The 15,503-nt window shown below is 40.9% G+C and overlaps 1 protein-coding gene across 8 annotated transcripts; it reads right to left on the bottom strand.

Moving 5' to 3' along the window:
- TMEM100 (transmembrane protein 100) lies at positions 202 to 6,289 on the bottom strand. 8 transcript variants are annotated; one of them, XM_005668950.3, is made up of 4 exons: positions 6,155 to 6,171; positions 5,654 to 5,670; positions 3,038 to 3,174; positions 202 to 1,409 (listed from the first exon to the last, which is right to left on the bottom strand). In XM_005668950.3, the coding sequence occupies exon 4, from the start codon at positions 1,342 to 1,344 to the stop codon at positions 940 to 942; it is 405 nt and encodes a 134-aa protein (XP_005669007.1). In that variant the 5' UTR covers positions 1,345 to 1,409; positions 3,038 to 3,174; positions 5,654 to 5,670; positions 6,155 to 6,171; the 3' UTR covers positions 202 to 939. The 8 variants fall into 8 exon arrangements, with proteins under 8 accessions (XP_005669007.1, XP_003131665.1, XP_013836542.1 ...); XM_003131617.6 differs by lacking the exon at positions 5,654 to 5,670 and having other exon boundaries at positions 6,155 to 6,289; XM_013981088.1 differs by lacking the exons at positions 5,654 to 5,670; positions 6,155 to 6,171 and adding an exon at positions 5,546 to 5,564.

The following is a 15,503-nucleotide window of genomic DNA, read 5'->3' on the forward strand; positions in this document are numbered from 1 at the left end:
TTTAGAATATAGGAAACATAATTAATATTACTCTTCAGAAGTCATGAAAATGATGATGGGATAAAAATAAAAATCTTTTAGTTAAGTTAGGAAGACACAACACACCCATTTGAAAGAAATACAACTGCGATGTTGCAGATGAAGCCAGGGAAGATTGGCAGTGTGAAATTGCAATAACAATAACTACAACAGAAACAAATATTTAAGACATTTCAGCAGCAATAAGTATTTATTATTTTGAATGAACTGTACATTTAAACTTTAATACAAAAATCATCAAAAGTGCTATATTGGATTATTTTAATATTAATTTATCCCCCATGTCATCTAGTAGCCACACTTTTCACCTTTTATTAAAAAAGTTCTGACATATAATTACTATCATCTAAAAACTATCCAATGTTAAAACATACAAAATATTAGTTTATTCTTCAAGAAAAGTACCACCGGTGATGAGTTACTGAAAGTGGGAAATAAACAGACGTCAGAGAATCAACTTTTCAGAAAAAAAAAATTATCACAGAATTTCACAAGAGTATGCAAAGTTCAAGGCAGTTTAGACTCCCAGCAGAACATTTTTATGATACAACTTCCTAAAAGCGTGGGATATCTCTTTTGCAGCCAGGTTGCTGGTGTCCCCAAACTCATCTTCTCTTGTCTCCTTTCGAAGGTGAAGCAAATGTTTTTGAATGCCCCCCACCTCCCATGACCCCTAAAATATTTAATATGGAGAAAAAGCTGATTATTCAGTCTTAGAAATAGCCCTTAGAGTTAAGTTTGTCATAAAAGAAGACACATGTCTTTGCTCACAGATGAGTTCCGTCCACCCTCCACGGTCAGTCTATAGCAATGCCAAGTCAGTCCTCTCCCGCACTAGGCTGGGCTGATGAAGTGAGAGCAGGTCCTCAGGCCATGCATCGCATTTGGTCTCCTTCAGTCCTAAGCAAACAGGCTTCTCTGATTTGCCACGAGAACCGTTTGACTCTCCCGCCTTTTGGCTTTCTTGCTCCTCTGTCTCACCTTCCAGCATAAGGCGCTGGAGGCTAAGAGAAACAGTCCCGAGGAGAGAAGGACCAGGCCTAAGATGGAGATGATGGAGCCATGAGAATTGAAGCTGTAAGCCACGGCGGTGACCACTACACCCGCGATGAGGACCACCACGGCGAAGGGGATGATGCAGCGGTAGCAGGAGAGCTCGGCACCCCCCGTGGCAGCCGTCAGCTGAATCTCGCTGACCAGGGGAACCATAGTGACCACGACTTCACTGTTGGGGCTCTTTTCCATTGTCGCTGGCTTGGGAGACTTCGGGGTTCCCAGGATTTCCTTTATGGGCTCGTCCGCCATTTTTACAATGGAGTTTCCTAGCTGGGTTCACAGACTAGTCCTGGGCAGTCTCACCAGGGTGGAAGCTGTGGAGGAGAAGACAGAACACGGGAGCTAAGTGGATCAGAGTGAGCCCAGGCAAGTAGGAGTAAAAAGTTGGGGAAATACCACTGTATTCTTTTCTAGGAGGCATCAGTGCCTGTGAATCAGCTTTAAGATTGTTTTCCTAATTGTTTGCATTCTCTTTGCATTGGGCAGAAAGAAAGATAAAGTAGAGAACTATAAAGAAAAGAAAGATATTAAAAGCAGGAAGCACTTTACGGTGCTTAATATAATCTGGCGATCTACAAATATTTTACAAGCTTTTCTCCTTTGTCTATTGCTTCTCTTTCCTCTAAACACACAGAAAAGCCTCGATCCAAATCCCAAAACAGCCTCATTCAAAAAGAGAAAATGGTATAAACAACACTTTGCCCAGACTGTTCCACACTCACAGCAACTTAGACTCTGCCAATGTTTCCGGGCATAACATGCATTCTTTCCAAACTATCGCCCATTCACTGCACACCCAATCAATGTCAAGACCAGCAGCTAGCATACAGAAGATGTTCTTCTCCATCCACTGACAGTCAACAAGTCTTTATTGCTGTAAACATCAAACACAACACAGCACAGGTGGCCCTGAATTGACAGTGTGGCCATAGTTTGGCAAAAATTCAATGACAATAAGGCTAGGATTTGTGAGCTAAAATGTGGCAATATCCTCTGATCCATTTGAAAAAGCTAACACAAGAAAAAAGATCCAACGATTTTGTTGGTCAGAATTGTGTGTTTTTTAAAATTAAATATAAGATCAACTATTAGAGTAATCAGCTGTCAATTCACAAAATTTCCATTCAACTCAACAAGGAATTTTGATATTATGTGTACCATATGTTTCCAATAAGCATACCTAAGTTTCAGTAAAGATTTACAAGTTCATTTTCACCCCATGCTCTTGTGTACAAAGACTTGCTGTGATACACTTTTCTCAATATTTTTCTTCGTTTTAAAATTTTATTTTTATTAAAGTACAGTTGATTTACAGAGTTGTGTCAATTCCTGCTGTACAGCATAGTGACCCAGTCATACATATGTATACATTCTTTTTCTCATACTATCTTCCATCTAAATATTTTGAACCTGAACATTTCAGGATGAAATATAAGACTCTTGATCAAAGGCATCTGGTTGAGATGCCATCTAGGAGAAATCAGTGAACACTCCTGTCTTGCCTCAGACCTGGTAAGTCATTCTCTTTTGTCCTGGAGCATTGATCTAGCAGCTAAAGGGCTGAGCAGTTGCAGTTGCTGAAAGCATTTAAAGGAAGATACTGGAGACAGATGGTTCCAGTGAGATGAATATTTTGATCATATTAAGCATCCACTGAAAACTAATTCAACCCCACATCAAACCTCAGTTTCCTCCTTGCCCTGGGAGGTAAAAATATCATCCCTTGTGCAATGAACTCAAAGTTAGGGCTGCCTCTTTATAAGGAATTTTTAGTCACCAAATTAATCCCTGCTGTTTAATGATACCCTAAAAAAAACTGGTGAGGCCAGTAAAAGGATATTTGTGATTCTATCTGCAAGAAAAAAAAAAAAATCTTCAGCCCAAAGCTGAGACTTCAGCTAATCTAAAAATGAAGCTCTGTCCCCAAACCACTTACACGTACCTCAGAGAGAAGTAATCCATTACCAGGGAGACCAGTGAACTTGGAAGGGACTGAAGAGAAGCGCTTCTTCTGCAACTTCTGGGAAGAGAGCCTGTAATAGCAGGTCTGTCACCAAAATGACAAGGCAGGGATCCCCTCTGGGGAAAAGAAAAGATATAAAATAGGATACTGAACGGAGGGTTTTAGATCCTGGAGCTCTTGCTTTTATTCTACCTCTTCCTAAATGACGCTTGTCTTTCCCTCTCTTTCTTTTTATTTCCTCCCCTGCCGGATTGCCCCTCCCTGCCATTTTTTTTTCTTCGTTCTTTTCCTTGCCAGCAGATTCCGAGTTTTGGCTTCCCCCAGCTCTGCTCAGTGACATGATAAGTCAGAATCATTCGAGAGTCCCCAGAGACAGGAGCCAGCTTTTACTTTTATTTCTCTTGCAGCCTTGACTGTGTGCACTGCTTTGCATTACTCAATTTTTCCCCAGCGCAGATCTTCCTCCCGCCCAGCATGCATTTTCACAAGAAAATCCCCGAGTCAGCGTTGCAGACCCAGCTGAGGGGACAGAGCTGAAGGGACAGACACTTTTAGGGCGGCAGGAACAGCTGTGAAGTCATTGGGCAGCTGAATCCAGCCCCTAAGCCAGCAAAAATCCGTGTTCCTAGGTCTCCTAAGTATTCTTTCCTCATGTATGTGTGCTGGCCATCTGAAGCTGAACCCCCCTCTCCTTATTTGATGTCAATTTATTTAGCAATGAGGGAGGGAGATACAAATGCTTGTGGTTAAGGAGGAAAACCAGTCACTTTGATTGAAACGTGATTACTGCTTGTGCTAGGAAGTACGTTTGGCACTGCTAAAATCATCATCAACATCACTGCCACTGTCATTTATAGAGCACCTCCTATGGGCACGGCACAAGCCAGGTGCCTCCATTAATATTAATTCTCACTAGTTTACAAATGAGTTTAAATTTTATAAATGAGGCTCAGAGAAGTTTAGTAATCTGACAAAGGTCACACAGAAGAAGAGAAACACTTGGTAAGAATCTAGTCTTTAATTGGCACAGAAACCATGTAAGGAGTTTGTTAAATATAGATTCTGATTTAGTAAGTCTCTAACAAGCTCCTGGCTGATGTCAGTCTGCTGCTCCTTGACTCACTTTAAGGAGCAAGGCATTCTAAATATTTAAACATAAATGGCTGGGCATGTCACGCTTTCAAACTAAAATTAAAAGTCTCTTTCCCATACCCTCTCTCCAAATGGACTTATAGCTTTATCTTCTTACAGGTAATCTATTTTAAATTTTTAAAATTCAGATTGTCTTGTAGAGGGAAAAATGAAATAATATTTGGTGACTATTATAACCTCATCCATAAACTTTTGTAGCTAAAAGTTATCCATCATCAATTTATTAATCTGCACAGTTTTAAAAGCCTGCTTTTAATTGGTACAACTAATACTACAAATATAAAATAAAGCTTGAAAGGGATTTGTTTTCCTTCTTTCTCTGGGGTTGCTAGATTTCACTCACTCCTGGCAGGCGTGCATGCTCTCAGGCATGTCACCTCCGTTCTACAATGGCCTGCTCTTTCCAACCTTGTCCTGTAATGACAACCTGGAAATTTTGTCATAAAGGGAAAAGAATCAGAAATTCTTTTTTCTGGAATGGAAACCAGAGCACGGGCTTTTTCATTAAAAAGAAATGAAGTTGAAATCTTCTTGAGGCCTGGTGATTTGGGCAGCCCCGGCTGCTGAGGGTGAGACCTGGAGGGCCTTAGCCACTACAATCCTCAGCCTTTAAAAAGGTGGGGTGTAAAGGGACACAGCCATCATTCAGGAGGAGTGCTGTCACTTGGTATTGGAGAGAAGGGATACCTAAAACCAGGGCATCTTGGTATTTGCCAGCAGTGCCCTGGGAAGGTGGGGATGTGGGGGCCCACGGGCCACATGTTTAGAGGTTCTTGAGATGCTCCTTAGGAGAGCGGCAGTTGTCCCATGTGGATTTTGGTCTTCAGGGACAATTCCTCTCTACTTTCTAGCAAAGGCCACTTTCCTCCATCAAATAATCCAAGAACCCCACTGAGGCTCTGATTACCACCCTATCCTGTTGAAGATCATGTTCCCCAATTGCCCAAATCATAATTTGACACAATTTAGACTTCTCCCAGAGAAAAGCCAGAGGCACTTTTTCCCCTTGGTGAGCTCCTGGCTGAATTTATAATGAGAGACAGAGAGTGTTTCTGTGCTGGGAGCAGGGTTGGTCTGTCATCTTTGCTCCTAATACCAAAGCTTTCTTCAGCCTTTTCAGTCTGCAGATGTCACATGCACTTTAATTCTTCTTGAGAGTGTGTGCATCTTCCCAGATACACAGATGCACATCTTTAGGTTCTAAGTAGAAAAATGATGATTTGCATTGATAAATAAAGAGAAGTACAAAGCTTTGGAAGAAAGCAGAAATTGTATCCAAGGAATAGATACCTATTGTTATACCCAAGAATGCCTGCAGTTTTAAATGACTTTTACCTCTTCAAATTAAAATTCATATATGAGGATATCATATACATAAAATAGATAACCAAAAAAGGATATACTGTATAGCTCAAGGAACTATGTTCGATATTCTGTAATAACCTGTATGGCAAAAGAATCTGAAACAGAATGGATAGATGTATATGTATAAATGAATCCTTTTGCTGCATACCTGAAACTAACACAAATTGTAAATCAACTATACTCCAATAAAATTAATTTAAAAAATAAGTAACCAAAATAAAATTAAAGAGGATTCCTCTTGATCAATGTCTGATATCTTTGAATAATTTTATTCCTCCCTCCTCTCTGTAAGATATTAAACATCCTGGTAATGCCTTAAGAGACACCTGCCCCAATTCAAAATCTCATCCACAATGCAAGCAGCCTTCTTTCTGCAACCCTTCCTTCAGAAGAGAGAGGAAATCTTTCTGGTTCTTTTTAAACACATGGCTCCTGGAGACTTCTTTAGTTTGGAGAGCTTTTCAGAAAGCTTCCAATCATGAATTAAATCTATATCCCTCCACCCTACCCTACTCCTCCATAGCCATTCCACATTTCTTCTCTCCCAGATCTTTCAAAAACCAAGGCAAATATCCTTACCTTTCCCAGCCAGAATTGGACTGAGACAGCTGCCAGCTCCGTCAGCGAACAGCTACCCAAAGAGGGGGATGCAAATCATTGCACTAGGGACCGTAAACAAAGTACTCACCAAGGCTTAAACACAATTAAGGGACCGGAGAAAAACTGGTAAGAGGAAATCCTTGTTTTGCTGTATTTTCTTCTGTGTTCCCTTCTGTGAAACTGGAATCCATATATTTTTTAAAAAGGAAACCATGTTTGGAAAGAGTGTCCTCCTTTGTTTTTCTTTCTTTGTATCCTCATTCAGGCTTTCATTTTTGAGGTTTTCCCTATCCAAAGCCCCCATTCTGATATTATCCATCTGTAATACTGTGAACATGCAAAAAGAATCTGTAATCCTTTTTCTACACTTCTAGGAAGGTGTGGAGTTGAAGGAATGTGTGGGCAGGGGAGTGAAAAGGTAAAAAAATTTTTTTTCACAATAACATGCGGGTAATGGAGAAGGATCGATGGTGAAATGGTATTTGATACCTTGTGTAGACCCTCTCCCTAAAGCCAGAGGAGAGGTTTTATCAGTGCTGTTTACCAGAAGGTAGCAAGGCACCATGGAAACAGTGGTACTCTGGAAAATCACATATACGATCAAATAAGCCAAACTTCTACCAAAGGCATCATAAAGAGCAGAATTAGGACCACTCACTGTTCTGGAGAAAATTCCCCTAAATTTGAAAAATCTCATTTTACTTAGAAACAAATCAGAAGTAGACTTTTTTTTTTTTTTTTTTGGTCTTTTTGTCTTTTTTTTTTTAGGGCCACACCTGAGGCATATGGAGGTTCTCAGGCTAGGAGTCCAATCTGAACTGTAGCTGCCAGACTACAAATCAGCCACAGAACCACTGGATCCAAGGTGCATCTGTAACCTACACCACAGCTCACCACAACGCCGGATCCTTAACCCACTGAGCAAGGCCAGGGACAAACCCACGTCCTCATGGATGGTAGTCAGGTTTGCTAACTGCTGAGCCACAATGGAAACTCCCAAACTTTTTTTTTTAAATTGAATTTCCTGAAAATTGACAGAACACTGTAAACAAACTATAATGGAAAAAAATAAAAATCATTATAAAATAAAAATAGAGTTGCTTTACAATGTTGTGCTAATTTCTGTTGTACAGCTTAGTGGCTTAGTTTTCCACTAAGCCAGTACATATTCTTTTTTAAAAAATATTCCTTTACATCTATACATCTTTTTAAAAAAATGTTCCTTTCCCTTGTGGTTTATCCGAGAAGATTGGACATTGTTCCCTGTGCTATACAGTAGGACCTCATTATTTATCCATTCTAAATGAAGTAGTTTGCATCTACTAATCCCAAACTCCCATTCCACCCCTCTCCCTTCCTCCTCCCCCTCAACAACCACAAGTCTGTTCTCCTTGTCCATGGGTCTGTTTCTGAGAAATAAAGCTCTTTAGATGAGAGGGATATAGAGGTGGAGAAGGACAAGGAAGATGGCCTGCACCATGAGAGAGATTTTGCTGGTTTCCCTTCAGAAAAAGCCAAAGTTTCCATTTTTTGATTGGCCAGGGATTGAACCCATGCCACAGCTGTAACCAGGGCTGCAGAAGTGATGACAACACTGGATCCTTAACCCACTGAGCCACAAAGGAACTCTGTCCATTTCTTAATTGGTAAGGTTAACATTTTGGTTTTTTGCCATTGGGTAGATGCTGTGGATGATCTGGAAATTTCTCCTTTGGAAACACACAGATTTTCATTTTGTGAGGAGCACCTCCATGTGTATTTGATTACTCACCCATATGTACTTGCAGTTTGCTTTTGCTTGGTGTGCTTGGGTTGGATAATTTTCAGCAGCCCTGGAGGATGCCAGCTCCTCCTGGCCCTCTGTCCAATCACCACATGCCTTTGATCTTCGTCGTCACCCAGTCCAGTTGGATTCAGTGAGATTTGGGAAGCTGGCCAAAGTTTTTCTCCTTTCCAATGCTTCTTTTAAGGGTGTGTCTGCATTTATTCTCCGAAACCATGCACATTTTGGAAATTGATCTGTGCTTTCATTTTGGATAACAGATCATGTTATTATTGCTACCCCCTACCCCTCACCCAAGACACTTTTCTTTGAGGTCTAGGGCATCAGATAGAGAGATCTGATAGTACCAAGTGGAATAATAGGTATGCCTTAGATATATATTTTACTATTTGCTGATCAATTTTCAGGTACCCCAAACTCATAAAATTCACATAGATAGAGAAAGGAAAACACATCATTTAGATGCACAGCCTGGTCACCATTCTCTTACCCATTTTGTTTGGGGTCACTATGAAAGATTATATAAACATAACACCCAGAGTTGCTAAAATCAAATAACTCAACAAGTGGGACCTTGGGAGGGATGAGTAAATCATCTCTCACTTCAACAAGAGCTAATTGTCCTTCTGGCCTCAGATGAAAAGAATTGACTTTTTTGTTTCATAATCCAAATATATGCTGAAAACAGCTATGATCCTGACACTTGCCCATGTATCTTGTGCAATCCTTTAAATTTGTATACATTATTCTTTGGAGGCCTAAGATGAGGAAACTCAGAGGTAAAGAGTTTTAGCAAATTGGGCTGATGCTTTCCAAGGCACCCCTGGGTCAGTCTCCCCTACTGGGCTATGGGTCACTTATTCCACTCCCTAAAATAATGTGCACAAATATGGTGTGATCTCAATTCACTCCTAATCAGCACTACAGTCCAGGCTTCAACATTGGGCTGTGCTGGGGATTTGAAAACACACTGTAACATGTAAAATTTTCTTAAAGCTAATAATTTATGACATTCTGTAAGGGTCAACTAGCCTCTCTTGTTCCATATTCAGAGAGCAGAACGTGCCTTCTGACCCGATTTGTCATATCCTAGTTGTGTCATGCTGCCATGGGATTGGTGCCTAGAAGATGAAACCAGCCTGGTCCAAGTAGGAGGGAAAGATTTATGGGAGACTGGTATTTGACAGAACAAGTAGGGAAGGAGAGGTGATTCTAGGAGGAAGGAATAGCCTATGTATAAATGTAGCTCAGAAAAAGGCAAGTCTTCTGCAGAGGGATTTGAGAAGCCACTGTGCCTGAGTATGAGAGAGCATGAGGCAGGCAGGGAGCAGTCCAGGGAAGACTGGAAATGGTTGCTGGTGAGAAAATTGTCAAGTTGGGAACTTATTTTAGAGCAATGTGGGTTTTGAGCAGCATGGCACAGACAGCTCTGTGCCTTGTCTGTGGTTGTCTGGCATTAAAGTGTTGTGACACATGGGGTGGGGGAGGGGGATTCAAAACAGGGAGAGCAGGAGTTGCTGTCATGGCGCAGAGGAAACGAATCCGACAGGAGCCATGAGGTTGTGGGTTCGCTCCCTGGTCTCGCTCAGCGGGTTAAGGATCTGGCATTGCCATAAGCTGTGGTGTAGGTTGCAGGCTTGGCTTGGATGTGGCGTTGCTGTGGCTGTGGCATAGGCTGGCTGCTACAGCTTGGGTTAGACCCCTAGTCTGGGAACCTCCATATGCCACTGGTGCAGCCCTAAAAAGACACAAAGACAAAACAAACAAATAAACAAACGGAAACACTAGAGTGGGCAGAAAGTATACAAGTTAGGAAACCCTTGTGATTCTCTAGGTGAGAGTGCCTGCTAATGGGAAAAGAGGGCAGGGCAAGGAACAGGCATGGGGTGGAGGATACACACTTAGTTTGGGTAGCATAGCTATCCATTTCTCCAGCAGACAGGCAAATGCTAGAAAAAGTGACATTATTGCCTGTGCACTAATTTGTGAAGCATTGTCTGAGGTGCCAAATAACGCTATCATAGACTCACAGATGAATTCCCTGCTAAAAAAATTGATTGAATTTATAACTCTATGCACACACTACAAAATAGCAGACACATATGCAATATATATATGTGTATATATATACACATATATATACATGATTTGCGATTGCTCACTTTCTGAATGGAACAAGAAATAAATATTTAATGCATTCCAATTCAAGCCTCTAATTGTACTGATGATATAGAAATAAGGTATTGATTCCATTTTAAATTTCAGTTTTAAGCTCCTTAAAAACAAGAACATAACTGTGCAATTCTAACATTAAAAAAGTACCTCATATATGATTTCTGGGAGTAAAAATGTTTTCTCCCCCCATTGATCACTACTGTAAGGTAGTCCTCACATATAAGGATATGTATAGAAAGTTCCTGTCGGAGTTCCCGTAGTGGCGCAGTGGTTAACGAATCCGACTAGGAACCATGAGGTTGTGGGTTGGTCCCTGCCCTTGCTCAGTGGGTTAACGATCCCATGAGCTGTGGTGTAGGTCGCAGACGTGGCTCAGATCCCGCGTTGCTGTGGCTCTGGCACAGGCCGTTGGCTACAGCTCCGATTGGACCTCTAGCCTGGGAACCTCCATATGCCGAGGGAGCGACCCAAGAAATAGCAAAAAGACAAAAAAAAAAAAGAAAAAAGAAAGTTCCTGTCTCTTAATACATGGAGAAACAGCCTTCATCTGTTATTAAATTAAGAGCTAATTTTGTGTTGCCCTGTGAATTAAAACTTTCTTTAAAAAGGCAATCTTAGTCTCTATGGATTTCTGTAGACATTTAATGTTTTGGGCCATATACAATATAAGCAAACCTTTACAGTGGGGTTTACCAAGATTATGTTGACTGAAAAATCTCCCATAAGTTCCTGAAGAATAATATCAGTAATTGTGCATATGTGTATGGAAAATCCTTACCAAATAAATAAATAAACAAAAGAATGGCTCTACGTTGAAATCAGATATAAACTTGTAAACTCAGATCATTATTCAAATGGATTATTTCAAAGTTTCCAGATATTTAGTGCTAAGTACATTAATTATTCAATGATACTTGAATGACTATTCAATTATTATTGGAATTTTTCCAATAATTCTTTGGATGGCGGGTACCTTGTATATCCAACAGTGGGCTCTACCTAAAAATAAATTCTTATTGAACACTTAATAAAATTGTCTACTTTTCATAGATTTATTATCTCACTTAATACTCATAAAAAATCCAATGGAGTTCCTGTTGTGGCTCATCAGAAATGAATCTGACTAGTATCCATGAGGATGCAGGTTCAATCCCTGGCCTTGGTCAGTGGGTTTAGGATCCAGCGTTGCCATGAGCTGTGGTGTAGGTCACAGATGAGGCTCGGATCTGGCATTGCTGTGGCTGTGGCAAAGGCTGTAGGCCGGCAGCTACAGCTCTGATTAGACCCCTAGCCTGGGAACCTCCATGTGCTAGGGCGGGTTTGGCCCTAAAAAGACCCCCCCACCAAAAAAAATCCAAGAGGTAGGTGTGAGATAGTCCCATTAGACAAATAAAGAGATTAAGAGGCCTTTTGGAAAATGGTGGAGCACAGAACTAGAACCCAAGCCTGTTTGACTGCCACGTTTACCTCCTAATCTCCATACATTATTGCTTTTGTGTTCAGCTGATATGCAAGCCTTCTGTTGCTCAAAGGTTTACCCTCCCCAGAATAAACTCTGGGGTTAAAAAAAAAACAAACTACCCCCCCCCACAAAAAAAGATGCAATCTTCTTCTTACAGAACCTCAGGACCTCTAGCGACCCATTGATGAGAATAGGACCAACTCAAGAAAAGGTTTGGAAACATTTTTATCCACTTGAAAAGTCTTTGATGTCCTGGTGGTGTGGGTGGGTAATGGGAAAGAGAACAATTTGCCCCACCCATCTGAGGTCAAACCAGAACTATTTATCTTATGGTCTTAAGGAACAATGCAGAGAACAGATCTCTTGCTTTCTTTCTTTAGATAAAAATTGTAAAGTCTTGCTTCACAAAGGAGAGAGTATCTTGCTGTCTCCTTCTTGTTTACTTAAAACTCTACAGGAAACGGGCATTATTGTCTTTGTCAAAGCAATTGTAAAACCTGGTAAGGCTAATGATCCCAGGACAGTGTGTGGCCACAGAATGAGAACACGATGATTCTTCCATTCTGCACACTAAGGGCACCAAGTTCACTTTGAACTCCAACTGGCCACTGTGCCTGGTCAGTAAATCTGCCATTGATAACTTTGGATGACTTCCAATTTGAGGGGCTCAGTGGTCTCAGGGGAACCTCTCTCCCCTGACTTACTTCTCGCTATTTAGTTTCTATTTAGTTTCTTAGTTTGGAAAACTTTCTTTATAGCTCTAACATGACTTGTTCTTTCTAGGGTTACAGGGTAAGGTTTTGGATCCTTTCCACAGCAAAATTAGCATTTTTGACTCTTCACTCTTGTGCAATGAAAATGGCCATAAACTGAAAGTCAGGAAACTTGGGTTTGAATCTTTTTTTTTTTTTTTTTCCTTTAAGTGGCCTTGGGCTAGACATCCAGCCTCTCAGAGTCCCATCTGTCAGATCACAGGGTCCTGTCTATAAATTCTTTGCTATTCTTTCCTCTTTTTCTATTTCAGAAACCCTCTTTGGGCTCCTACAATTTCCTATATTATTATCAGAGAACATAGCTGAGACAACTTGAGAAAAAACTAACACAGCTACCCAAGCTACCAGAAACCCTCTTTAAAAAAAATCCCTGGTGCAGCATCTGTCAGCAAAACCATTGACTTCTTACTGTGGATATTCATCTATTTCCCTGAGAGGACATTAGTGGGCATCTGGCTCAGAGACTGACTGCACTGCAAAGATTCCCTTTAGTTCAAATCAGAAATTCTAGGACTGTAGTGTTTTCACACTAATTTCCACTCATGCTGACCCAAAGCCAATGCAGTAAGAAGTGTGAGATATCCAAGGAAATCAACAGTGTAATGCATGCCAAATTGAATTTGGAAGGCAAGCAGCTGGGGCCAGAATTCCTGCTCATGGAGACTTACTCTGCTGTGATTGACACAAGGAGATGTAAGACTGAGACCTCAGCTCACAGCTTTATGTGACAGGTTACAGGAGTAGCCACCTTTAGGGAAGACTGATGGAAAAGCCCAAAGGTGAGCGTCTCTTGTTACAGAAAGCAAATACCACTGTACCAACAAGGCTTAGGGACACAGAATTTTTCAAGTTGGAGAAGCAACTGTGCTTCCTGGTAGCTGTCAAAAGGGCATCATGTGGGGAGTGCTCTTCCTTAGTGCTTCGACACTCCAGGCCTTGGAATCCAAAGAGGAGCAGCAGTGCTGCTATGTGTAGATTCTGATATAAGCACCCAGTTCAGATTCTCACATTATAGATTAAAGCAGAGAAAAGGATGATTCTATATAGTCCTCTCTTTCTGAAATTCCTTTTTATTTTCTTAGTGGTGAGATCACAATCTTACTATCATCAAATGTGTTCTGTACACCAGTGAGGGTTTGGACTACCTGCATCAGAATGTATAGGGTACTTATAAAAAGTACTTGTTTCAGGGATTCACCCTAGACCTACTGCATTATTGCAGCAGGATATTTGATGTGTGTGTGTGTGTGTGTGTGTGTGTGTGTGTGTCTGTGTGTCTGTGTGTGTGTGTGTGTCTGTGTCTCTGTGTGTCTTGGTAGGTCAGGAATCTGCAATTTTAATCCATATCCCTAATGAAGTTTGAAATCCTCTTCTGGATGCTAATATAGCAAGCTATTGAGTATGTGAGCCTAACCACATGACTGGTTAAAACTATTAATGGTTCCCTTTTATCAAGGCTCAGCTTCAGCTTAGATCAAATTACAAATACAGCACACAGTTTCATGTTCCTCATGCTTGATGCTTCCTGTGTTTGGATACTCCAGATGATGTCTACTCATTTTTTCCTGATACCTTGAGCATCACATATTTCCCTGATAAGTCCTTCTCCATCTCTGGACCAGGCAGCCTTGAGTTTCCTTCACTGTGTCTCCATACTGCTATATGCTAAGATTTCTCAGTCTATGCACTTTTGACATTTGGGGCCCGATAATTATTTGTTTTGAGCATCTGTCTTCATTGATGGATGTTAGCAGCAGCCTTAGCTCCACCCACTAGACACCAGTAGCTAGCTCCCAGTCCTGAGAACCAAAAATGTCTTCAAGCATTGCCAAATGTCCTCTGGGGGGCAAAATTGTACCTGATTGAGGGCGGTGCTCTACACTTACAAATATCATATCCCTTGCCAAATAAAGTAGAAAGTAGCTGTTTGCTTGTTTAATCTCCTCTAAGATACTGAGAGTTCAAGAATAGGAGCTTGGTGGGGGGTTTAGGGATGGACTGGGGGTTTGGGATTGGCATACGCACACTGAGGTATATGGAATGATTGACCAGTGGCGACCTGCTGTATAGCACAGAGAACTCTACCCAGTATTCTAAGATTATCTATACGGAAAAAAATCTGAAATAGAATGGTTGTGTGTACATGTATAACCAAACCACTTTGTTGTGAATTATCACAACATTGTAAATTGACTATACTTCAGTAAAACTTTAAAAAATGAAAAAAAAAAATTCAACTGCAATTTAAGTGGGAACAAAAAAAGAGTATGGGCTTTGCAAAATGTATCCTTGTGTTCCCTGTGTAAAGCACAGTGCCTGATGCATAGTACCGCACATTTCCTTAGCAGAATTTACTGAGCTACTAGGTGTCAGAAGATAGATTTTGGCTTATCTGGTTGGCTCTACTGCTTCAAGTGTGGTGACTGTGGATCAATCAATTAGCAACTCTGTGTCTCAGTTTCTCTCATTTGGAAACATCAGTCTTGTGTCTCCCAGTTGCATGAGGCTGGAATGCAAGTGGGTATGTGGAAGTGTAAAGTGCTGTAAGAAGCCTGGGTAAGGCAATGTGTCCTAAATGAGATATGCTGCTGACATGTTTGCACTTCTGGGCACAAAGCCTAAGTGGCATTGAAAATTCAGGTCTATGCAAACAATACAATATCTGGAGTAATCCTTTAATGTGGAACATTATAAATACAAGAAATCTTGTTGAAAATAATCGAACCTGCAATATGGAATGAGATCATCACAATTACTAAGCATAATCCTATACAAAACACTATGGAAACCCAAAAGGGCCAATGCTTGACTCCTCGCTCCAGACCCACCTGTGTGGGCCTGATAAAGACTCAGCCATGTAATATTTCATTGTACACATGTACACATCTTCTCTATACATTTCTCTGTCTGTGGGCATTTAGGTTGCTTCCATGTCTGGGCTATTGTAAGTAATACTACAATATGAACACTGGGATGCAGGTATCTTCAATTTAGTGTTTTCTCCAGCTATATGCCAAAGAGTGGGATTGCCGGATCACATGTTAACTCTATTTCTTACTTTTTAAAGGAACCTCCATGCTGTTCTCCATTGTGGTTGAACCAATTTATATTCCCACCATCAGTGTAGGAGGATTC

Source organism: Sus scrofa, chromosome 12, assembly GCF_000003025.6.
Source record: "Sus scrofa isolate TJ Tabasco breed Duroc chromosome 12, Sscrofa11.1, whole genome shotgun sequence".
NCBI classification, from domain to species: Eukaryota; Metazoa; Chordata; class Mammalia; order Artiodactyla; family Suidae; genus Sus; species Sus scrofa.

What these genes read in the sequence shown, in the direction of transcription:
- TMEM100 (XM_003131617.6), bottom strand. Translation starts at nt 1,344, where the DNA reads ATGGCGGACGAGCCCATAAAGGAAATCCTGGGAACCCCGAAGTCTCCC.